Source organism: Taeniopygia guttata, chromosome 30 (assembly GCF_048771995.1).
Source record: "Taeniopygia guttata chromosome 30, bTaeGut7.mat, whole genome shotgun sequence".
Taxonomy (NCBI): Eukaryota; Metazoa; Chordata; class Aves; order Passeriformes; family Estrildidae; genus Taeniopygia; species Taeniopygia guttata.
This window is the reverse complement of record NC_133055.1, coordinates 7,515,971-7,541,859: the sequence shown is the minus strand read 5'-3', so window position 1 is coordinate 7,541,859 and position 25,889 is coordinate 7,515,971. Positions and strand designations below refer to the sequence as shown.

The 25,889-nt window shown below is 55.1% G+C and overlaps 1 protein-coding gene and 1 pseudogene across 1 annotated transcript; both read right to left on the bottom strand.

Annotated features, from left to right (window-relative positions):
• The window catches only part of LOC100230077 (uncharacterized), a 674,623-nt pseudogene that overhangs the window by 419,411 nt on the left and 229,323 nt on the right, over window positions 1-25,889 (bottom strand).
• Window positions 23,582-24,914, bottom strand: LOC140680912 (uncharacterized). The gene has a single exon (XM_072919815.1). The coding sequence runs from the start codon at window positions 24,852-24,854 to the stop codon at window positions 24,030-24,032; it is 825 nt and encodes a 274-aa protein (XP_072775916.1). The 5' UTR covers window positions 24,855-24,914; the 3' UTR covers window positions 23,582-24,029.

Genomic DNA, 25,889 nt, shown 5'->3' with positions numbered 1-25,889 from the left:
CCGAAAAACCTGGGGGGTAGGAATGGTCAATGTGACCCCCCACTGGGCCATCAGGTCCCTTCCCCACAGGGGCTCTGTGTAATCCAGAACAAACGGACGCAGGTAAGCTGTTTGTCTGTTTGGCCCCTCAAATTTGATGATGTTTTTAGATTGTTTTGCCAATTGTGCCCCTCCAACACCTTGAATGTGTCCAGCCACGTCCTGTAACGCCCAACGCGACGGCCAATCCCGTGAGGGAATGACTGTGGCGTCTGCCCCTGTGTCCAAGAGGCTGTTAAGCCACTTGTGCTCACCGCCATTCCACATGTAACACGCAATTTTGGGTCTATCCTTCCCAATTACCTGGATCTGACACACCTCGTAGATCTTCTCTGCGGTTTTCATCCATAGGTCTTCTGGGTAGATGGGGGCCCCAGATACAGGTATGGCTTTGGCGATGTTTTGCCCTTTGGGAAGGTAGACTGGCGGGTGAGCACAGTGCAGCCACAGCACCAGATGTTTAGGGTTTGCAAATGTTAGATTGGGTGCGATAGTGATGTCGAGTGCCGTGTATTTTGTGTCCCCAAGGACGATGTACTTACTGTGGAGTCTCCTCCAGGTCCCTGGGTCCTGTGTGTCGACCGTGACAAAGTGCCAATTGCTGTCCCTGAGCAGTAGGGGTTCGGTTAGGGCCAACCTGTATGGAGAGAAGTTGGACTGGGTGTTAAGGATGGGCCTGGGATTTTCGGGGTCACAACCAAGCCATGCCTGTGAGATGAAATTCCCGACTTCCCCCACACAGGCTGGTTCACCAGCTCTTGTTCCCCTATTGTGCAATTCGGTAATGTCATGTGTGGTATTAGAGTTATTGTCCTCAGGTGGGTATGCTAATGTGTTGTCCCTCCTGCCCCCTGATGTTATGTTTCCCACCAAATTTGTGTCCTCACGCAGGGAGGGACTGCGCTGGGAAATTAATTTTTTGATTGTCCCCCTGGGTTGAAGGCACCTTGCCCTTGCTGTTGGTTTTTAAAACGTAATAAGTCCTCTTTGAGGGGGCAATGGGATGCCCAGTGTCCTTTCTTATTGCAGAGGTTGCAGGGCTTTCCTGGGTGGTAACCTTTGGGTGGTGGCCCAGTGAAGCGGCGTGCAGGAGCTGGGGCCGCGGATGGCGTGTGGGCTTTGACGAAGGAGACTCTCCGTGATGGCGTTTGGGGTGTCCCCTGAGGGTCCTTTGATGGCAGGGTGACCCTTTGAGCACACACGTCCAGCATGTCTTGGAGTGTTGGCTCTGGGTCGAGGGGCAGGCTCAGCATTGCCTGTCGGCAGGCCTCATTGGCGTTCTGCAGGGCGATCTGCTTCACCATGCCTTGCCTCAATCCCTCCTCTGGAACCTGTGCTTCAGCTGCCCTGTACAACCTGTCTATGAAACTAACGAAAGATTCCTGTGTCTCCTGCTTGAGAGAAAAACAGTTAACAACAGGACCACTGGGTCTTAACTTAAAAAATGCTTTTTCTGCCGCCTTGGCAGTTGCTGCCAGTGCCCCTCTTGGAATCTTTTCCGCCTGTGTTGTTGCCACGTCCCACTCCCCCATCCCGCACAGATGATCAATGGTTAACATGCCTCCATCGGTGTCAGAGGAGGTCTCGGCTTTTGCCCAAAGCTGGGGTAATGCATCTCGTACCTCCCGCCTCCATGCGGATTCCCATACCAAAAACTCAGCTTGAGTAAGCAAGCACAAAAACAGAGCGCGAATGTCAGCTGGGACGTACTCGTTGGAGGAAAGTGTGACTTTTAAAAGTCCCCGAAAGTATTCACTTTCCCGACCAAAGTCTTTTTGGGCTTTGCAAACATCTCTAATCACAGCCTGTGGGATAGGGGCCCACTGTGCAAGGGGTCTGCCCCTCTGCCGCGGCGTGTAGGTGACCGGTGCAGCAGAAAAGGCAAGCGGGGGTTGCGGCAGGTCGCGGCTTCCCCCTTCCCCCCCTTCCTCCCGCTCCCCCCCCCCCCTCGGGAATCGAGGCGTCGGAACCAGAGGGTGGGTCGCAGGAACGGAGGGCGGAGGCAGGACCAGGGCTAGGGGGTGTGGCTGGTGTTGCCTCACCCCTAGGGGCGGGGTCGGAGAGAGGACTGCTGAATGATTCATTAGGGGAGGTGCCAGAAGGGGGTGGAGGGGAGGAGTGGGTGGAGAAGTCTCGGGAGTGGGAGGGGTTGGCTGTAGGGCGAAGGGGGTCGTTGGGAGACAAAGCACGGAGGGAGGGGGATGGGCATGCCATGCGGTCCCCTCCATCTTGTGCCCTGGGGCAGGGAAGGGGATTATTTTGGGAAAGGTCAGGGAAAGGTTGTGGAGAGGGGTCTGGGGTTTTAAAACTCACAACTTTACTACTATGGGGCAGGACTGTACAAAGAGAGCAACTTTGGGGAGGGGAAGGGTGCAGGGCGATGCCAGCATTGTCCTGTGATGGAACCTGGGGGTTGACAGAGAGGCCAGAATCTGCCTGCGGCTGGTTTTGCCGGGATGCCTGTCTGAGAATCCCCGGGCTAGGGAGAGAGGGATAGGAGAGGGAGTTTGGGGGATTTGGGGGGCTTGGGGGGCAGCATTCGCCCTGGGGTGGCTCTGGCTTCCCTTCGCAGTTATTTTTGACAATATTTCTCAATTGGATTGCCAGATGGATGAAAATTGAGAGGGACTGGTCATCCTTTTGAGCAATTTCCTTTTCAACTTGGTCCCAGAATTGAATTTGGTACAAATTTGCCTGCGAGATGTCCTGGAAGGACTGCAGAAGCAACTGGGCAAAACGCTTAACGTCTGACTTTTTACATCTCTTTCCTCCCCCAACTAAAATTCCTAGGATTTGAACGTAAATTCTCTCGTGCGACACAGACAATTTTGCACCCATTATGTCGATGTTAAAGTGTGTCGCGAACCTCGTGGCTGGTAAAATAACAAAAGAAAAAAAAATACCTCTATCGGAAAGCTAGGTAACCTGCCCTTACACACTCCCTGCAGCGGGAGACAAAATGTGGGATCTTATCGCCCCCTTGTGGGAGAAAGAGAAACCCACCCCAAAAGGAGAAGGGCGTACCCAGCCCAGGGGACCCCGGTAACTCACCACGGGTCCAGCGACGTCCAAAGGGGAAACGAAAAGTCCAGCTGCGAAGTTTTCGCCGTGGGGGGACCGAACTTCAGCGGTGTAAGCCAAAGCTGCCGGTCCCACCCCTCTGGAAGCCCTGGCTCCTTAAAACAGAACCGCGGCTTGCGAGGGTGTTGTAACGTCCACGAGGTAAATCCACCAGCCTCTTGGGGCTCAGCAGTCCTCAGTCCGTGGCCTGGAGCTCCCAAGCCCCACGTTGGGCGCCACAACTGCCGTAGTGCTCTCTTTTCCCCCACTTTGTCCCAGCTAGCTCCGTGGGGGGAGGGGAGCGTGGGCAGTCTCCGTCTTTTCTGGCGAGTCCTCACGGGCGTCGGCTGGGGCTACGTGGGTCTGAGAGCAGAGGTGTGTCCCGCAGCGAATAAAAGGAGAGAGACTTTTCTCTCGCAGGCAGAATTCCGGTTTATTGCAGTTTGGCTGGGAAAGCAAAAACCGAAAAGGCTGCGGCGTGCCGCGCTGGAGTTTGTTTGTGCCACCTTGCCAGTCAGGGGTGGGGCGGCGTGTTCCGGAGCTGGCCACGAGCCAGGGGAGGCGGCGCGCGGGGCTGCGGCGCAGTGGCCGACTCACGCGGGTGCCATGGCAGGAGCGGCGGCAGCGTTCACGGAGTGAAGCAGCCGCAGCGGGGTCGTCCGGAGCGGTGGCGGCGGCGGCGGCAGCAGCACGCGGGGGCCGGCAGAGAGAAAAGCCACGGCGGGGGAGCGGGGCGGCAGCAGCACGCAGTGGCCGGGCGAGAGAAAAGCCCGGGGCGTCCCCGGCCCGCAGGTTAAGTACCGAACAGGGGAAACCCGGGGCAGCCAATGGGGTAACGCCACGGGGGGTCTGAGGGCAGTGGGGTGCAGGGGTACATCCAATGGGGGATGGACAGGTGTGGTGGACCATGGTCCCAGGGTGTCTGCTGACCCCGCCGCGTGACTGACAGATGGCCTGAGATGTGAACACAATGACTCTGCACTTTCCCGGGAAGGCAAACCACGGGGACAGATGGGAAAACCCGGGGGGGTCGCTACAGAGCGCAGGGGGGTACATCGAACGAAATTATACATAATAAAACATATAATAACACAATTCCACACCTGAGGGACACCTGAGGGACACCTGAGTGACACCTGGCACACCTGGCACACCTGGGCACAGGTACATCACACCTGAGTAACACCTGAGTGACACCGGAGTGACCCCTGGGCACAGGTAATGTTACACCTGGGGACGGATGTCACACCTGTACACAGGTGATGTCACACCTGAGTGGGTGCAGGGACACAAAGCCACCTGTGCATGGACACGGTGATGTCATGTATGACATCATAGCACCTGGGGGATGAGACAGCTGGGGAGGGGGGGAACATCACAACATCACAGCTGCTGAGGTGACACACACAGCAGGAGCCCCCAGGAACACCTAGGTCCCCCCAAATTACACCTGGGACACCACCAAAACCACCTGGAAATGCCTCAGGGAGACCTGGATCAACACTGGGACATCTGAACTTCCCTCAAGGACACCTGGATCCCCCCAAAAACCACCTGGGCCTACCCAAAAACCACCTGGACCTACCCAGGATCTTCTGGACCCACCCAGGGACAGCTGGACCCGCCCACTAAACTCACTGGGACCCCACTGAAACTCACCTGGATCCCCCTCTAAATCCACCTGGGAACCCCAAAATGCACCAGGACTCCCCCAAAACCCACTTGGAGCCACCCAGGAACACCTGGGATCCCCCAAACTCATTCAGACCACCCCAAAGCCCACCTGCAGCCCCCCAAAATCACAGGTGTGGTCCTACTCCCCCACTCCCCTGGGTTTGAATTTTTGGGTTGATTTGTGGCGATTTTTGGTTTCCATTGATAAAAATCTATCTGAGGGCGGGGCCAAGGGTCTTCTGGGTGGGGCTTCAGGAGGGGGCGGGGCCAGAACCCAGAGCTGGGAACTGGGAGGGGCGGGGCCTGAGGGGGCGGGGTGCTCGGTGGGCGTGTCCAGCAGCAAGGGGCGGGGCCAAAACACAGGGCGGGGTCTAAAGAGGGCGTGGTCAGTGTCTGGGGGTTCGTCCTGCTGCTCCCACCCCCCCAAAATCCCCCGGACCCTCCCTCACCGCCCCTCCCCCACCCATGGGACACACCCCAAAACCTCCCCAGCCCCTCCCCCCTCGGCCCCCCCGAGCTGTTTTCAACTGGGAACCCCCAAATCTTTGGGAATTCTCACCTGGGACCCCCTAAAGCTCCCCTGCACCCCTCCAAAGTCTCCTCAGGACCCCACAAACCTCACCTGGGACCCCCAAACCTCACCTGGAACCCCCCAAACTCTCACCTGAGACCCCAAACGTCTCCTAGGACCCCCAGACCTCACTTGGGCAGCTGGGAAACCCCAAATCCTTGGGAATTCTCACCTGGGACCTCCCAAACCTCACCTGGGACTACCCAAATCCTCACCAGGGACCCCCCAAAGCTCACCTAGGACCCCCCCAAAATCTCCTCAGGATCCCCCAAAAGCGGCCAAAGGTGGGGCGGGGCCGGGGCGATGATGTCATCTCTTCCTGTTTCCCCTCTCCGGCCGCGCCGCGTTCCCACGTGTCCCCAACTGTCCCCGGCCGTGTCCCCTCCCCGGAGTGTCCCCAGCGGCCGTGGAGCCCCGCGAGGTGCGACAATCCCGGCGGGGGGACGGGAGGGGACAGGGGAACACAGGGGTGGCAGAGGGGTGGAGAGGACAGGGCGGGACAGTGGGAGACGAGAGGGTGACAAAAGGGACAGAGGGGACAGCAGAGCCCTCCAGGGAGGGGACACACGGGACCACAGGAGGGCACAGGGGCCACTGTAGGACGCCACAACTACCACCAGGCCCCTGACACCTCTCCTGTCCCCTCCCCAGCTGTCCCCCCACCAGCTGCTGGAGGCGATGGTGGCCGTGGTGGCGCCAGGACCCCCCAAAAACCGCACCCGCACCCCCTTCAGTGCCCCCAAACCCCCTTTGAGCACTGACCCCCCTCACCGGGCACTGGGACGAGTGGAGACCCCCTCTCGGTTTTCTGGGGGTCGAGATGACCCCAAGATTGTGAAAAGTCTTTTTCTCCCAGCCCGCGTGGGCAGAGAAGGAGTCGAGATGCGGAGCTTTGCTTCTCAGGGCCGTTTATTTTCCCTTTTCTCTAACAGCTTTGTCCGCTCTGCTGAGCTCTGTCTAGCAGGTCGGTCTGTGGCAGTCTCCCTGCCCTCAGGGCGCTGTTTGCCTTCTACACTAAAAACTACCTGTACTGTGTTTACAATAACGTGCCAATATCTATCATTTCTGTTGGACAGTGTGTCTCTACCTTCAACCAACAGAAAAGTGTCACCATCACAGCAAGACATGGAGGGCAAAAAGAAGGAGAAGAAGGTCAGGACACACCCAGATCCCTCCATCTTGTCCCACTGAACCCCGTATTTTAAAATGTTAAAATTCTACTTTTCCACCCTGTGTTAATTCACCTACCACACTACTCAAACCCTTGTGCCTTGTAATTTCTCATACAAAGTTGGCAATTTTCTCCAGGGGCTAAAACCACAGCCACCGGTGTTCTTGACACCATGCCAATGTCTCCGAGGCCCCTGCCAGGGTCTCGAGCCATCCAGGCAGCCAGAGGGATGTCCTGGATTCTGACACCCCCCAATTACCGAGCAGTAGGAGCCCCCGGGGCACTGCCCCCCCTTCACCAAGCACTGGGATAGGGATCAGACCCCCCTCGAACCCTGGGAACCCCACAAGCACTGGGACCCCCCAGGCAGCGCCACCCCCGTGCACCGGGACAGGGACCGGGCCCCCCTCGTGCACTGACCCCGCTGAGCACTGGGCCCGGACCCCCTTTGTGCCCCCATCAATGACGAAGGTTCCATCCCCTCCGCTTTGACCCCCCCAGAGCCGCGGGACCCCCAGGAACAGTGCAGGGACTGTGGGGGACCCCAAGGGCTGGGGGGGCATGGGAGGTTAACCAGCACTAGGGGAGCCCCTTAGGGTTCGGTCCTTTCCCCCCCGTTGTCTTCCAGGACCCCCTGTTATCATCAGTGCCCCCACCAATTTACTGGGACCCCCCCCCATTCACTGCTTCCCCCCTTCCCTGACTCCCCCAAAGTGCTGGGACCCCCCGAGCCATGAGCCCCCCACAGTGCGCCAGGACCCCCCACTCACCTCCCATCCCCCATCCATGGGAACCCACCCAAATCACAGCAGCACAAGGAGAAGAAGCCAACACCTTCCCCACACCCAGCATGGATCACCAGGACCACGGATCAGCAGGGCTCTGCCCAACGGGGGTCACTGGGGATCATCCAGCCCGGATCCTCCCATGGGGGATGGAGCTGGAGCAGCGCACCAAGCTCTTCCCTCACTCTCTTCCCTCACTCCAAGCTCTTCCCTCACTCCAAGCTGTTTCCTCACTCTCTTCCCTCACTCCAAGCTCTTCCCTCACTCTCTTCCCTCACTCCAAGCTCTTCCCTCAATCGGGGCACTCACAGGGCTTCCCTTAGTGGTGCCTCCGTTGGTGCTTGGTCAAGGTTGAGCTCTGTGCGAAGCTCTTCCCACACTCTCCACACTTGTAGGGCCTCTCCCCGGTGTGGATGCGCCGGTGCGTGGCGAGGTGGAAGTTGTGCTTGAAGCCCTTCCCGCAGTCGGGGCAGCGGAAGGGCCTCTCCTCTGTGTGAATCCGCTCATGTAGGAGGACATCAGAGCTGGTCCGAAACCTCTTCCCACACTGGGGACACTCATAGGGCCTCTCCCCAGTGTGGATGCGCTGGTGTGTTCTCAGACCTGAGCTCCGCCCAAAGCTCTTCCCACATTTCAAGCACTCATAGGGCCGTTCCCCAGTGTGGATCACCTGGTGCTTGATCAGGCCAGGCTTGTCTCTGAAACCCTTCCCACACTTCCCACACTCGTAGGGCCTCTCCCCGGTGTGGATGCGCCGGTGCACGGTGAGGCTGGAGTTTTGGTTGAAGCCCTTCCCGCAGTCGGGGCAGCGGAAGGGCCTCTCCTCTGTGTGAATCCGCTCATGTACGAGGAGATTGGAGCTGGTCCGAAACCTCTTCCCACACTCCCCACACTCGTAGGGCCTCTCCCCAGTGTGGATCCTCTGGTGCCGGATCAGGTTGGATCTCCAGCTGAAACCCTTCCCACATTCCAAGCACTTGTGGGGCTTCTCCCTGCCATGAGGCTTCTCCACCAGCTCTGAGCTCCCGCTGGATCTCCGCCCGCCTTCCTGGCTCAGGGGGGCTCTTTCCTCCCTGCAGCTCCCTGGGCTGGGTTTGCAGCTCCTCCTCCTGCAGCATCTCCGGGGCTTTTCCTCCTCCATCCAGACACGCCCTGGCAATGACAAATCCTGGTTTGGGGAAAAAACAAGAGGAGAGCACCTTGGACTGGAGATTCCTCCTTGCCCAAGTTCATCTCAGGAAGTCATTGGGAATCTTGTGTCTGTAAGAACCTCCAAAACACCAAGATTTAGCCCAAAAATCCCACAAACTTGAAGATACAGATCAAAAACTCCCCAAACATCACAAGTCAGCAAAAACCTCCTGCAAAACATAAAGATTCAGCTGCCACATAAAACCAAAGATCCAATATTTACCCAAGAAAGCTCAGAAACACCAAGATTCACCCCGTGAAAATCCTGGATCCCCCTCCACAGTCACCTGCTGCATGTGGGGGGAGCAACGCTCCTGGGGCTGGAGGGAGGCTGCAGATACAGGGAGGGGTGGAACCTTCTGCTGCTTCCTCTTTCTGCTCCTCCTCCTCCTCCTGTGTCCCTACTCTTCCTCACACTCCTCTTCCTCCTGCTATTCCTCCTTCTCCTGTACAATCCCACCTTATCCTGCCACCGGCATTGTTTGACCATTCTGTTCCTCAAGCCTGCTTCTCCTTCCCTTCTCCTCCTGCCCCCAGGCCCAGCACCCACTGCCGGCTCCCTCTCCCCCCCAGACCCACAGCATCCCAGCCGAGGGGCAGGGATGGAGCTGGGGCAGGTCGGGCTGGGGCAGCGCTGGGCTCTCGGCCGCTCCCGCCCGCACTCGGTCCCCACTGCAGCTGCTCCCGCCAGGACAGCGCGGGGGGGCCCGGCCTTGGCGCTGCCCCACTCCCACCTCCCCAAATTCCCCTCGCGGGGGCGATGGCGCCGAGGCGGGGAGTCCAGTTGGGGAAGGCTCAGAGGGCCAGGGAGCTGTAAACAAGGGAGTGACAGGAGAAGGAATCGGGTTTAGAAAATGTTATTAATTGATGACATAGACTGCTGCTCAGCCAAGGCCCTGCTCTATTCATGAACTTCCAGAAGAACAACAAAGACTTAACAGAGCCATGAATATCATTTGCTATATAAAAGCAGGGAGCATATTAAGGTGGGTATGTAGTAGGTGGATTGGGAAGTCTGGAGCTCTCAAGTGCTTCAGCCAGTGGGGAAAGCAGAGGGAGATGTGGCCAGGAGAATTAGGATGAAAAGGAGGCTGTGTCCTCCAACAACTGGAGAGATCCCATGGGGAATGTTCCATGGCCTCTCCCATTTTTAAGAATGAAATTCCATTTACAGGAATTTGTCATCTGTCTGCTTTGTGGACAGAATCCTCTGGTGATGTCAATTTTTCCGCACACCCTGGGGCAGGGAGTGCAGCTGAAGGTGCCTCACCCACTTTGGGTGATCGGCTCCCTTGGCTGGCGGCAGCACCGGGGATTGATTGGGGACCCAGGAGTGACCAGGAGACAGACGAGTGACACATCAGGGGGGTCTGTGAAGAGTCAGCAGGGAGAGAGCACTGAAAATCTCATCAGTGAGTGCCCTGGGATCTTCGGGGAGTGAACATGGCAGGGCACCCATGGAGGGGAGAAAAGGGAAAGCCAGGGAGGGGTCCTGGCCAAAGGGAGGATGATCCCAAAATGCCTCTGAAGGGTCCCTTGGGAGACTGCTGAGGTAGTTTGCACATTCCCCCAGAGCAATTAAGGACATGGACACCCAGGGGGGCAATAAGGGAAGGGGAGAAGGGATTTGGACAGCAGGGGATGGATGGTGTTGGTGTGCTGGGAAGGGATCAGGTGAAGGGGAGTGTGCAGCAATATGGTTCAGGCAAGAAGCAGCAGGAGGAATGTGTGTGGTAAGAAAAAGGATGATGGCAAAGAGGAGGAACAGAAAAATACTCAGGATTGGGATGTTTTTCAGCAGGGTCTTATCCTGACAATTTGCCAGCTGATACTTTGAATTCCCAGTTTCCAGGAGAGGAAAAGCAGGAGGTCAGGATGTCAGGGGTTTCTCTGTGGTGGGCAGCGGCAGCAGCGGGCGCAGAGGTGCGGGACCGGGAGCAGGGCTGGGGGCCTGTGGGGAGCTGCGGGGCCGGGCCGGGGCTGTGGGGCAGCCGGGGCTCAGCGCCGGGCGCTGCCTGACCCCACCAGCCCCGGGCAGGGCTGGCAGTGGCCCCCGGCCCCCAGGAGGCTGCGGGACGCCCCGGCCGCTGCCCGGCCCCGGGGAGCTGCCGGCCCTGCCCGCCGGGGGGGCCGCCTTTGGACACTGCGGCAGGACAGGCACCGGCTCTGCCACACGGGCTGTGCAGGGGACCCTGAGCACAAGGAGCAAAACAAAGCAACCTCTGGGAAATGCAGAGTGCACATGGATGGATCAGGATTTTCTGTGAAGGATTTGGCTTGGGTCCCTGCAGAAAGGAAAGATTTTGCAGAAAGCTCAGCAGCTCTCAGAGGATGAGCACCCACAGGCAGTGACCGGGGCTGCAGGAGTGGCAGAAGAAGGCCCTGCAGCACTTGGGCACAAAGGCACAGCAGCTGAAGGCAAGGAGGGATGAGCAAAAGGCCAAGCTGAAGGCAAAGGCCATGGCAGAGTTCCCACAGCCCCTGAGGGATCAACCCCAGGGCCCAAGGGGGCCCCAGCACCCAGGGGACGGCGTCGGCAAGAGCAATCCTGATTGCTCAGCAACCACTGAAAGGAGTAATCCATATAAAAGAGATTGTGGAAGCCATAGACTCAGAGCTCATTTTACAGGAAAGATCCTCCAGGGGGTTATGGCAGCTTTAGGAATACAATGGGACCTCCAGAATCCCTGGCACCCCCAGAGCTCAGGCTGGGTACAAAAAATGAAAGGGGATGGAAAGAAACACCTTTGGAAGCTGGGGATAGAAACCAAGATGCCATGGGTACGGCTTTTGCCATTGGCTTGGGGAAGAAGAAGAGCCAGACCCAGGGCAGATATTCAATTATTTCCCCTTGGAATTGATCTCGGGAATTCCTTACCCTGGGAATTCTCCACCTAGTGCAGGGTGGAGATAAGGGATGCACATTTAAAGCAGTCTGTGGCCAGAATCCTGTCTCTGGTGCAATCTCTCCCCCAGGAAGCTGGGCTGGCACAGAGCCTGCCTTGGCACTTTGCTGTTGCCAACATCCCAGCAGGACATCGGCTCCTGCCTAAGGAGTGCAGAGCAGCACCACTGGTGGCCAAGTGGCGTGGCCCGTGCCAAGTGGCCCCGAGGCCAGAAACAGCCGCCAGCACAGCTGAGCACGGGGGGACCCCTCAGCCTCGGCTCCAGGTCTCTGCAGCCCCGGAGATTTGCACTTCCCGCCTGCAGCAGGAGGATGGGAGGCCCCCACTGAGCCTGCACTGAAGGCAGCGCAGCAGCAGCCAGGGCTCCACAGCGGGGCAAGGCCCTGGGCCTGCCCACACATCCTCTGCTGAAATCCTCGGCCTGGCCACCCTCCTTTGGCAGCTCCAGCCACCGGGGACAGCCCTTGCTGCCACTGCTGCAGCTTCAGCGCTCTCTGGGCCTGCCCTGCCACAGCTGCTGGGCAAGAGCACGGCACAATTCCACTCTGGCTCTCACTTACACTCACACACTGCCCTGCCTGCCATGGCATTGATGCAAAATACACCAGCTCATAGACTTTAACATTGTTAACCTTTGATTTCTCTACTCTGGCTTGCTTTGCCTTGGCCCTGGGGAAAGAATCGTTAAAGGTTTTGTTAAGGGATGTTGCACCACTCAATGGAGATGAGTTTAACACCTCAACAAACTGGGAATGGCCCAAAAGATACCCACAAAGATAATGCCCAGCAGCAAAACATCAACCCCTGCAGCAAACAGCAACCAACACCTACCCCAGACACTGCCAGGGCTGCAGACACCTGGTCTGCAAAAGGCTCAGAAGGAAATCCAGCACTTCCCACCTCATTAACAGCTGAAGCAAAGAAATCTGCACAACTTGAAACTACAGAACATTAAACCAGTGGATTTAGATTGCTTTAGACTGTATTAAGTTAGGGAAAAATCGAGTAAAACCCACGTATCATGGAACGATTTTTTCTGCACACCCGGGCTATGTGGGGATGGAATGATTTCTGCAGCACATCCTGGCCAGAATTAAGGAATGCCTTGACTCTTCCACTAAACATAGTGGTGGAGTTTTTTCTTTCCTGCAGTTTCAGTGCAAAGTTTATAGCATTGGAGTATTTTTTGTAATAATCCCACTTCTATATTGCCGGTTAGGTTTCGGTAGGGATGTGAGAATGAGTTTTTACTCCGAGGCGAAGGAGAAGAAAGTGAATTGCTTTGGAATTTTTTTGTCTGTGTTTTATGTGGCTCTTACAGATACCAAAATTTTGGTCTGCGTTTTTCAACGTTCACCTTTAGGCTGCACTTCGCAAAACTAGAAGAGATTTAAATGTGACCCTTTTACCCATAAACAGTAAACACATGATCTGAAGGAAAAAAAAAATCAGCTGGTTGTGGGGGGGCCACACGTGAGGCTGCTCTGGAAGAGAAGCTGCATTCCAGGAACCCAGGAGGAGCTTTAGAAATGCAAATCAGCACTGCTGGGGCAGAGTGGGGACAATGTACCTGACTCTTCTTGCCTGGGGCAGGAATTGGCTGATTCCCTCTGCCCCTCACCCCAAGCTCTGCCTGCTTGCACAGATGGAATCTGCACAGCTGAAGGCAGAGCCCATGGTGAGGATCTGACTCTGAAACAGAAATGGCTGAGGCTGCAAAGGGAAACAGCAAATGGAGAATGTTGTGAAAACTTCATTAAAATAAGGGGGGGATCATCCCTCTGCCCACTCCAACATCTGCTGCCACTGTCTGTGCTGTACAGGGTGGATCAGAGCACTGGGGCTTTTGCTAGAACAAGTCCAGGGAAATTAGTTGGAATTCAAGTATTTGATGATGTATTTAGAGAAATGCAGTCATTCATGCAGCCCCAACTTGAGGGAGCATCCAGAAATGGGGAAAAGATGAAGGGCCACCAGAACAAATCCTACAACACCACAGACCAGCCCCTGGGAACCCAAACCAATTGATATCAGGAGACAGAGAACCCATTTATCATTTCAATGGCATCATTAGATTAAAAGCTGTCCTCAAAAGAAGAACCAACCAGACAGCTCCAGCTCCTGACCTTCCTGCTGACCAATCCACTGAAAGAGGAACACAACATTTCACCAGGGGATGAGATCAGATTATCTGTGAGCAGAAAAAAAGGGAGTTTGTGGAAAACTAAATGGCTCAAACTGGTGTGAGCAAAGAGACGACAAAGGAAAAGTGCTGAGAAAGATAACAAAGGAAATAGGAGAACAGTTTATGTATCGGTCCAAACACGGAAAGGATGGGAATGGGACACGCTTTCGTGGCTCCCGGCACACCAGGGGTTAAACGAATGCTGCTTCTCCTCTTCTGTGCCACAGCAACTCTCATCTTTTTACCATGCTCCACACCTTGGCAGTGCAGCTCATCTAGCAGCTGAGCCAGGGGATGCAGGTGGCAGCCAGGCCTCCTGATCCACAAAGGGCTACAAAAGGACAGGGAATGAGGGCACCGAGAATAATCCCAAAACCAAAGACGACCCAGGAAGAACAAAACAGAGTTGAGGAGTGAATCTGCCTGGAGAGAGAGCCAGGCACTTGTAGATAAGGAAGCTACTGGAGAAACCATCAGTTCCAATAAATGTCACAAATTGACCCACACAGCTACTCAAAGTCCCGCTACATTCCTGAACTTCTAGGAGAAGAACAAAGACTTAACAGAGCCATGAATATCGGCTGTTATACAAAAGGAGGGTGCATATTAACGAGGACAGGCAGCAGGCGCATCGGGAAGTCTGAACCTTCCAAGGACCTCAGCCCGTGGGCAAAGGCACAGGGAGATGCGGCCGGGAAAATGAGGATAAAAAGGTGGCTGCGGACTACAACCATGGCAGAGAGCGCACGGCAAATGCCCCACGGCCTCTCCCCCTGCTCGGCAATAAAGTCACTTTTACAGGACTCCTCGCTCTCCTCCGGCCACAGAAACCTCCGGCGACGGGAATTTCCCCGCACGCTCCCGGCCGCGGGGCAGCCCCCTCGGTCCTACCCACAGCAGCCGGGCCGAGCCAGCGCTGCTCCGGCAGCGGCTCCTGCCCAGGCCCCGGCGGGAAGGAGACCGCGGGCAGCCGCTCCCGCCGCGCCCTCAGCCCGGGGCCAGCACGGGCCGGACACGGCACCACCGACCCGCCGCAGCCCCCTGCCGCCCCCTCCGCCCGCAGCCAGCCCCGAGCCCCCGCAGAACCCAGCGCGGCTCCCACCTGCGCCGGGGCCGCCTCCGAGCTCCGCCGACGCCGCCTCACCGCGCTCCGGCCGCTGCCGCCGCTCCCGGGCCCGCACAGACGCTCCCGGCGCCAATGGCGCCGCTGCCCGCCCACGGCCGCCCTCAGCCCGCCGCCGGGGCCGTGCTGCGCCCCGCTCCCACCAATCAGCGCGCCGCAACCACGACTGACGACACCAGCGGCCAATGGCAGCGAGCTCGGGGCGGGCTCTGCGCACGGCCCAGACTCGCCCCGCGCTCTTAGGGCCCCCCGCGCTGCGTGAGGGCAAAGCCGGAGATGAGCAACAGCCCCGGGACGGGCCCGGGCCCGAGGCGGGATTGAGCTGCCCACACAAACAAACTTCTCCGCACCTCCCGCCACGGCTTTCCCGGCCCTGCGCCTTCCGTGCCTCCGGCTCTGCGGGAAGCCCGGGAGCCTCCCTTCTCCTGCCCCTCATTAGTGCATCGCTGCTTGGCTTTCATTTCTCCCAAAAAAGGGAAACCTGCCCAAAGCCCTGTGGGTGAGCGGGGGAGGGGAGAGATTTCTGGCAGAAAACTCCCAAGAGTCAGAGCAGGATGAGGAGAAGTCAGTGCAGAGCCTTAAATGCAGCTTTCCCCACGCCTCCCTGCTCCCAGCTGCACCTCCTCCCCCGGCAGGGCAGGAGACAGGGAATGGGGCCATGCTCAGCTCATCCCCCGCGGCTTCTCCCTCTGCTCAGGGACAGGAGTCGTTCCCTGCTGCACCCTGCGCTCTCTCCCAGCCGAGACTTCTCCAGGAACTTCTCCGAGCCGAGTCCATCCCCTGGGCCACAGCCCCCTCCAAGTGCTGCAGCGTGGGTCACTGTGCCACGGGCTCGGTCCTGCCAGGCCAGGCTGCTCCAGCGGGGCCCCTCTGCCCACGGGCTCACAGCCTCCTCTCAGGCATCCCCGAGCTCCAGCCTGGCTCCTCCAGGGGCTGCAGGGGGATCTCTGCATCCCCACGGACCTGCAGGGGGATCTCTGCATCCCCACGGACCTGCGGGGGGATATCTGCGTCCCCACGGAGCTGCAGGGGGATCTGTGTAGCCCCATTGTAATATATGTTATGGAATAATTCGTGCTTATATAAAACATACACGAAGTCAGTTGTGCTTGTAGAAAAAGATTCTTAAAGTTTTAAAAGACCTGAAGACCCAGCCAGGAAAGACTGGAAACCGCAGATGACAGAGAAAGAAAGACCTAATTTACAATTGAAAACACGTGGCTCCCTGCAGAGATGGGCACTTTCCGGGGATACTCCACCAGACGCCCAAGGTGAAAAATGCACATATGTTAGTTTGAATAGTAGTGCTGTATTAACATTTTAATCATACTGTAAACGTAGTTGTGTAGTTACATTGAAGCTTTAGTAGTTAAAATAGAAACTATGTATCTGGGTTTTCTTTTAAGGAATGACATACTCGCTTTGACATAACCATCACAGAACACCTAAATCTTCCAAAGAAGAGGAATTTATGATTTTCTTGTCAGAGGAATCTAATTTCTTCAGGCCTTGCTCAGACTCGAAGACGCCATGGGAATTAAAGGAAACAGTTGGCGTATAACAGACAGAGTTTCTTGTTTTAAATAGAATGTATGCATAACCATGAAGGATATATGAATATGCAATAGTGTAGTTTTAAGGGTGATTCCTTTGTTCACAAGGTATGCTTGTTGTGGCTTAAGTGCCCCAGAGCATCTGGACATCCTTAATTCTTTGCTTTTTATTGTCTTGTAATTGTCCTAACTCTAAATTTTTATTACTCTAATTGTATTACTATTTTAATAACCATGTTATTATTATTAAAAATTTAACAGCCAAGTGATTGGCGTTTTTCACAATTATGGTAGCAAAGGATGGTTTTTAACACCTCTCTGCCGGGGCCTTGGCAGAGTCAGGGTGAGGAAGACGGGTCCTGCCCTATTTAGGCAGCCTCGCTCTGTTCCCCTGGTGTGTGACCAGACACAGGTTATGATCTATGGGCAAAAGGAGACAATAAAAAAAAGAAAAGGGAAAGCATTCCCTAAAACCACAGTAATTAGCCCCAAGACTAAAGTGTACACTAAGAACCAAGACCCAAGGACAAAGGATAGGTGAGTATTTGTTGGGATGGGGTGGATAAGGGGGGAATGAATGTGTGTGACAGAAGCTGCTGGGTATCCCAGACTTGCCAAGTGATTGCTGTAGTCTCTCATGCTGCTTTTCGTCTTTTTCATGTGAAAAACGGCCAGTAAAGAGACCAAGCGAGTGATAAAAAAGAGAGAATCCCTCCCAGAGAAACTGGGACTGGATCTTAGGAAGAAGAGGAACCCCGTGGAGTGCCGGATTGAGGGATAAGAGTGCCCAAGAGCATCCAGGATTCAAACCTGCTGGTTTGAGGGATTAACATTCCAACAGCACTCAGGGTGTAGATATGTAATGTAGACTGTTTGAAAGTAAAAAGTATCTTCTTGTTGTATGTGAGAGTTAGTGAAAAATAAAAGTGAGTAAATGTAGATGAATGGTAGTATATGTCATGTAGATTGTTTTTTATGAGCTTTTCTTTATCTCCTTGGAGAGAGTGTTAGAGTGTTTCCTGGCAGTCAAAAAGAGAGTATTGCAGAGAAAAATTCCTCACTTGCTGTCCTCCCCCTGCCCTCAACTCTATTCATATTTTGTCCATTCCCTCTTCAAAATACAGATTTGTAAAACTCATGCTCTGTGTCCTCAGATGGCCTTCCCAAATCAAACCTTGGCTTCGTTGCAAATTGCATTGCACTAACTAGCATTGCCTTAAATTTGTTTTGGTGCAGGCAGGGTCACTTTGGAAGTAAGTTGTTGTTTACTTTGTTCCTGCAACCTTTTCAAGCTTGTGAATGGAAAAATTGTGATAGCAAAATAAGGCTTTATTTTTGCACTGTCAGCTGTGAGTGGCTGGTAGCCTTGGTGGAGGGTGCCGTGAATTACAGGCCTGCAGAACACGCATAACAAAAGTAATTTACTTTGTAAGGAAGTTGAAAAAGGGGGGAGAGGTGATTGGCAGACTCACCTCTCCAGGATGTAGGATTAATGTTAGAAAGTGGACTGATATTGGAATGTGGCTGCTGAAATGTGAAGAGAGAAAAAGAAAGAGAAAGAGAGAGAAAGGGGGAGAGAGAGAGAAAGAGAGCGAAGGGGAGAGCGAAATACACCCCCAAGGTCCCCTCACCCACAGCTATCTGTAAGTTCTCCCCCATTCCTGCTAGGCAGAGTGACAACAAGGAGGGGGGGAAGTGAGGAAGGACAGAGTTAAACCCAAGGCTGTGAACAGGACCACCAGTAGAGATAAGATCAAGGCAGAGATAGTGACTCTCACAAAGTGGTTTATTGTCTTAAGCAAGATTTCTTTTTTCTTTCTGATTGCTGTTGTTAAGAAGAGAAGGCTTTTGTTCTGAAGACTAAAAGTCTGTAAGACTAAAACAGTTAAATGTTACCCAAAAAGTAAAAGGCAAGAGATGTGATACATCTCATGTTAAAATTGGCCTGGTCTTTTTTAACTAATTATAGCTCACAGGAAGAAGAATTGGTCTCTGCAGATATTAACACAGCTGGATACAAGAAGAAGAAGTGGCTGTATAAAAAGAGTTTAGTTAAACTCAGGAAGTTTTAAAGAAAACTAATGGTAAAAGCTAATGCAGTATTGTGTTTCTTTTAACACTGTGCTATTAAGAAATCCATTCCAGGTACCACTGAAGCAGCAATCCAAACCACGGAAAGAGGGTGAATTCATGCCAGCAAAACCAAAGGACTTGTGAAGAAACTCTAGGAATGGACTATCACATCTAAACCGGGTGATACCAAATTGACTTCCAACCAGGACTGGGTGGTAATGGTTTGGGAAGACCCAAATGATCCAAGGCAGGTACAAAGAATAACACCTCACTGAGAAATAAGGCAAAGCTTGCATCACTTGTTCTAAGCCCGGCCTGAATAAAGCCTGAGACGCCTCCGACACCTCCTTGGCAGAGGAACACTGCCACTTCAAACAGGAGGATCGGGAGTGTTTCAGTCAAAGAGTTCTTATAGCCTGGCCTCAGCCTGTGCCTTGTACAGGGAAGAAGGGAAGTTGCCATCAGTACTGTACTGTATATTTTATGTGATTCATCCCAAGACTGGACACGCTAGCTGAGTTACAAGTGAATGTTCAAATTATGGGAATAATTGGCGTTGTAGCTCACAAAATCTATGTTCTTGTTGCAAGAGGTATCGAGTACTGAATCAATTCCCTATACAGATAGAACCCAAAACAACTGAAGTAATAACTTTGTTTTGTGGATGGATTATTAGTGCCTGTTGAGTGAGAAATACCTGAGGAACAGTGGGAGACCACAGTTAAGGAGTGTTGAAAAGGACTTGCCTAAAAAAATGAGTAAAAAGGAGTGACAAGGGAAACAGAGGGCAAGCCTGGACTGAGCACTGTACTCACCACCGAGAAGATCACACGTACCTGCTGTGGGAAGCAACCCCACAGGCAGGGGAGGTGGGGGTATAAGCCATGCCAGACCTCTGTCATTCCTGTTTCTGTCTCTCATTTGTTGTCTTTTCCCTTCTGAGATACCAGCAAGATCGTGTCCCAAATGCTACAGAAAGTATTACACGGAAAGGAACCAAAGTTCCTTTTTGTTACACACACCCATGTCAACAGCCACAGACCCACCCAAACTGAGTACCTGCAGGCAAAATGGGGAAAAATATTGGATTACAAGGAACTTAGGAAAAAGTAGTAATACTTGGAGCATGGAATGTCCAAAAGGAGAGAGATGGATTTGTTTTACATTTGATCTTAGACATATAGTCCAAGATTCGGTAAAAAGGCAATTAGTAAACAAAAAGGTGAAACCAGCACAGCAGTCTAGCTCTGTATTAACCCCAAATTATATACTGCATCGTATTATAGGACTCCAAGCAGTTATAGAGGAGATAACAAACAAAGCTGCTCAGGCACTGGAATTAATACTGAGTCAGCAAAGCCAAACTATAACTGCAGTGTATTAAAATAGGTTGGCTTTATGCTGTTTATTGGCTAAAGAAGGGGGTGTACAGATTGTTGAAAATAGATGGCAATGAGGGCGTCATCCTGGAAAAAACAAAGGATATCAGAAAAAAATTATGACCCTGGTATCAGTCAAAAAAAAAACCAAAGGGAAAATAATGTTAAAAACTAACAGGTGGGGTAATGTATTGAGAATGGGATGGTGGAAGAAATTAGGATTCTTCCTTTTATGTGTTACAAGTGTTTTGATATTTCTTCTTTGTTTAATCCCATGTTTTATTTGATTACCAACAGAGTCCAAAGAATGCAAGAGGATAAGAAATATTGCTCAAGCCAAATGATTTATAAAGAATAAGAGGAGGGATTGTGACAAATGCATATTTATGATTGGCCTTTCGCAAGTGTTACAATGAATATTATATGTATCATGTTAGAAAGTTATGCTGTATTAATTCTCTTACATATTGTGTTAAGCGTAGTTTTAGGTTACAACATAATATTAAAATAGAGACTATGTACGTGGGGGGAGTTTTCTTTTTAGGAATGAGATACTCGCTTCGAGGAACATCTCAGTCTTCCAAAGGAGAGGAATTTATGGCTTCTTATCAGAAGAAGCTAATTTCTTCAGGCCTTGCTCAGACTCCAGGACGCCAGGGGATTAAAGGAAACAGTTGACATACAAATCCTGCTGGATACCCAAATCCAATCCTAAATGATCTCAAATCCCAAATCCCGGATCCAAAAATGAGGTGGCAATGCTCGAGGAGGGGTTGGGGGCACTGAAAGGGGTCCTGGTGCCTCCAGGTGTGGGGTCAGTGCTCAGCAGAAGAAGCTGCCCGGGGACCCCTCGCCCCCCACCAAATCCCAGCCAGGCGTAAAAAACAAAGTTCACTCTTTGAGGTTTCTAAAAGTTTAATGAGAGATAAAAAAGCTTTGTTTAATCCCATGTTTTATGTGATGTCACCGCCCCGATGACATCACAGCAGTGACACCAATGTCCTGAAGCAGCCTCGGGGATGTCCTCCATGGCTCTTTGGCACTTCTCAGCCACCACACAGCCACAGGGGGCATCAGGGTCACAACAGGAGCTCCAGATGAGGGTGTTGATGTCCCCAAATGACCCCAGCAGGTGACGTGTGGCCAGGCAGTAGCTGGCCTCCCACAGCCATTCAGCCTTGGCCACCTTGGCCACCAAGTCCCTTGGGACATCAGGAGACAACCCCTTTGTCCCCTTCAGGGTGGCCTCGACGTCCCCGAGCCGGCGCAGCAGCTCCGAGGGGAACACAGTGGCTTCGTCACAAGTGGCCACCAAGTCCCCCAGCAGCCCCAGGGTCACCTCTGCCTGCTGCCACATCATGGCAACCGGCTGGCTGGAGCCACCTCGGCCTCTCCCATGTCCTCTGCAATGTCCTCTTTAATGTCCTCTCCCTTGTCCTCACCCATTGCCCATCCCATGGCCTCTCCCATGGCCTTTATTATGGCCTCTCCCGTGTCCCCTTCCACAGCCTCTCTGATGGCCTTCCTTACGGCCACAGCGGTGGCCTGGCCAATGGCCACATCCCTGCAGGCGTCCCAGAGCTCGGTGGCCTCCTCCACCAGCAGGAACCAGCTGTGCACCAGCGTGGCCACTGGCCCCCACCGCGCTTGTCACCAGGTCCCAGGTGACCCCCGGGGTGCTCTCATGGGTGGCCAGGGCCCAGCCCAGGGAGGTGACATCGCAGTGCCACCAGGTGACACTGACCTGGGCCAGTGTGTCACGGAGGAGATCGATGAAACTCTCCAGGGCCGGGTGAGGTACCTTGGGGACACAGCCCCAGCATCATGTCCCTGTCCAGACTGGCCGTGGTGGCCACCAGCTCACCCAGGATGGTCACCGCAGTGGCCTGCTGCTCCAGCAACTGGGAAGGGGATGGGGAGGTGTCAGGGACCTCATGGCACTTGTGGCCTCCTGCAGTAGCCCCTGTGCCCTCCCGGGGTCCCCTTTGTCCCCTCCTGTAAGAGGCCGTCTGAAGACCCTCACCCATTTGTCTGCTGATTGCCACGAGAAGGAAAAACCCCCCTGCTGCAGTTCCGGCTTGGAGAAGGCAACAGTGCAGGTGCAGCCACTGCACTGTCACGGCAGCTGTTCCCAACGAGGCCTGGCAAGGACTTGGCAAGAATTTGGCCAGGACTTGGCAAAGACCCGGCATGGAGCCAGCACAGGGCGGCTGCTGCAGTGCCTACTCCACTCTCCACCCTTAAGCTGAATGAACTGTTGGGGTGACCCTGGTGGTCTCTCACTGCAGACCCCTCACCTGCCTCATTACAACCGTGACAGAGATCAAGAACCCTCTCCCCAAGGACTGAGACTGAGACCCCCACCACAGAGAGTGGGGGGGAGAATGACATGATCTGCTCTGCTCAAGTAACTTCAATGGACTTATTCTTCATTGTGTTCATCCTGCCCAGATGGTTTTCAGTAGATTTGCCTGTTCCCCCCACAGCAATTTCAATAGACTCTCATTGCTCTGCATGTTCCCCCCTTTTCCCTCTGTGGACTATAACTGGACCCCTGGGCTGGGCAGGACTTTGCAGACTCTCCCCAGCCCAACAAGACGGATCCTCATGGTCCAGACCAGTGAGGATCTGGCCTGTGTTGGCAGCTATTCCCATCCCCCTCTCCTCTCTCTCCCTCTCTATCCTTCTTATTTCTTTTCTGATCCCACTATGGCATTTATTGTTCAGGCCCCTAATAAAAGTGCATTTGTTGTGATTAAACTGATAGTCCCCTGCTGTTTGTCTTTTGCACTTTGAGATCGGCTAAGGAACCATCACGACACCCGCTACCAGCGGATCGTGACACCCCCCAGGAGACCTGGCCCGAGCTCCCCCTCCCCGCTCACCTGCGGGATGGGGGGCGATGATCCCACAGGTGGGGGCTGCGAATTCAGGCAGGGCTGACCGCGCGCTTCTCTCTGCTCTGCTCCATCTGCCTTTAAACCTCCTCTTCCTCTTCCTGACGCCCCTCCTCTTCCATCCCCCCTCCTCCTCCTCCTCCTCCTCCCTAAGCCCACCTCCCGCTCCTCCTGCATCCCTGCCCTTGTCTCCCTGCCCTTCCTTCCCCCACCACCTGTTCTCTAACCCCACCGCCTTCTTCTCCCTCATCCCTCATCTTCCATCGCTCCTCCTCCTCCTCCTGTGTCCCGTCCCCACCTCCTTCTCCTCTTCCATCCCTTCCCTTCCATCCCCCCTCCTCCTCCTCCCCCTCCTCCTCCTCCTCCTCCTCCTCGCTATCCCCACCTCCTTCTCCTCTTCCATCCCTCCTCTCCCACCCCTCCTCCTCCACCTCCTCCTCCTCCCTAAGCCCACCTCCCGCTCCGCCTTCGTCCCTCCCCCTCCTCTTCCCCGGCAGCGCTGGGAGGGACTGGGCTCTACCGGAATCCTACTGGGATCCTACTGGGAGTGACTGGGACTGTACTGGTATCATACTGGGATCATACTGGAACCATACTGGGATCGAATGGGACTGTACTGTCTTTGTACAGACACCATAGTGCCCCACACAATCGCCGCTCCCGAAGGGCGAACCGTGAGGGGAAAGGGGCGAGGAAAGGGCGGGACCGTGAGGGGAAAGGGGACGAGGAAAGGGTGGGACCGTGAGGGGAAAGGGGCGAGGAAAGGGCGGAACCGTGAGGGGAAAGGGGGCGAGGAAAGGGCGGGACCATGAGGGGAAAGGGGCGAGGAAAGGACGGGACCGTGAGGGGAAAGGGGTGGCTCAGGCCAAGGGCGGAACTGTGAGGGGACGCTCTGTGAGGCGGCGCTCTGCAAACAGAACTGCCATGGACTGGAAATGAACGGCAAAGAAATCAGTAAGTCTGAAAGTTTTATTTGCTATCAAATAAGTCCCAGCCACCCAGCCCCACACAATCCCCATCTCACCGCTCCAAACTGGGATCCCACTTCTCCCAATCTCCTCCCAACCGCATCTCAGCCTGGCAGCTGTAGAATCAAGAGTGTTTGGTGTGGGATTAAGGTTTTTTTTTGTGGTGGACACAAGCAATTTGAGGTGGGATTAAGGCTCTGTGGGTTAAAATTCAGTTGTTTTCAGTGGGATGTGAGTGGTTTTGAGGTGAAAGATCGATCCCTCTTGGCTTTTGGAGCGCAGAGAGATTGAGAAGAGAAAAAAATAAAGGTCAACACTAAAGGAGAAGCAGCCAGGTGTGTTCCAAACATGGATGACAGGGAATGTGGGTCACCAGGGCTGTGCCCAATGTGGGTTCTCCAGTGGGGGATGGAGTTTAGCTCTTCTCGCACTCGGGGCACTCACAGGGCTTCCCTTACCGGTGCCTCCGTTGGTGTTCAGTCAAGTGAGAGCTCTGTGAGAATCTCTTCCCACACCGGGAACACTCGTAGGGCCTCTCCCCAGTGTGGATGCGGCGGTGCCTGATGAGGTTGGAGTTCTGCCTGAATCCCTTCCCGCAGTCGGGGCAGCGGAAGGGCCTCTCCTCTGTGTGAACCGGATAGTGCTGGAGGAGATGGGAGCTGGACTGAAACCCCTTCCCACACTCAGAACACTCGTAGGGCCTCTCCCCAGTGTGGGTCCTCTGGTGCATGATCAGGCTGGAGCTCCAGCTGAAGCTCTTCCCACACTCCCCACACTCGTAGGGCCTCTCCCCAGTGTGGATGCGCCGGTGCTGGATGAGGGTGGAGTTTTCCCTGAATCCCTTCCCGCAGTCGGGGCAGCAGAAGGGCCTCTCCTCCGTGTGTACCGGATAGTGCCGGAGGAGACAGGAGCTGGTCTGAAACCTCTTCCCACACTTGGAACACTCGTAGGGCCTCTCCCCAGTGTGGGTCCTCTGGTGCCTGATCAGCTCGGATCTCCACCTGAAGCTCTTCCCACACTCCGAGCACCTGTGGGGCTTCTCCCCATCATGGAGCTGCTCAGGGACCCCCAGCTCCGAGCTCTGGCTCCATCTCCGGCCGCCTCCCTGGCCCAGGGTGGGTCTTTCCCCCTCAGATCCCCGCGATCTGCGTTTGCAGCCCCTCCTCGTGCGGGATCTCCAGGGCTTTTCCTCCCCGTCGGGTTCCTGCGCCCTGGAGCCGCTCAAAACGGCCTCTTCCACCAGGTTCTGCCGCGGGGATTTGTCCTCCCTGCTCTCCATCCTCAGCTCCTGCCCTGGGGGACGAAGGACAAGGAGAGGCTCTTCCTCTTCCTCGCAGCCTCCCAGGGGTTGGGAATGGGAAATCCTGGTTTGGGGGAAAAAAGGGATGAGAACTTTGAGTTTGAAGCTCCCTCTGTCCCAGTCCATCCCTAGAAGTCCCTGGCCACGTGGGCTCCATAAAAACCTCCCAAACACCGAGATCCAGCCCTGAAAAAGCCTCCCAGGAGTTCCCTGTCCCTGCTGCCTCCCCTTTGCTGTTCGGGGCTCCCCCCTGTCCCAGCTGCTGGGGTCACGCTTGGATTGGGGGTCCCCCTTCTCCTCGCTGCCCGCCCTCCCCAGGCTGCCGGGAGTCCCAGCAATCCCAAAAGCTCCCCCCTCTTGGCTCTCCCCATTCAGGGGTGCCGGGGCTGTTTGGGCTCCCGGGCTCCCTTCTCCCATTCTCCCCTGCTCTGGGCTGCAGGGGCTCCAAGGAGTCCCCCCAAGGGGACTTTTCCGCTCCGCTTTGCAGTTCTTCCTTCTCCAAACATCCCCCCAAAAAACCCAACCCAAGCACCCCCCAGGAGACCTGGCCCGAGCTCCCCCTCCCCGCTCACCTGCGAATTCAGGCAGGGCTGACCGCGCGCTTCTCTCTGCTCTGCTCCATCCGCCCTTGTCCTTCCTCTTCCTCTTCCTGCCGCCCCTCCTCTTCCATCCCCCCTCCTCCTCCTCCTGCCCCTCGCTATCCCCACCTCCTTCTCCTCTTCCATCCCTCCCCTTCCATACCTCCTCCTCCTCCTCCTGTGTCCCATCCCCGCCTCCTGCTCCTCCTTCATCCCTGCCCTTCCCTCCCTCCTCCTCCTCCTCCAGCAGCAGCGACACCCTCGGTTCCCGTTCCCGCAGCCCCGGCAGCCCGCAGCAGGAGCGGGGATGGAGCCGGGACAGGTCGGGATGGGCAGCGCGGGGCTCTCGGCTGCTCCCAGCCGCTGTTCCAGGGGGGAACCCGGCCCGGGCCAAAGGAGAGGCAAACTGGGGAAACTGGGGGCTGCACATCCAAAC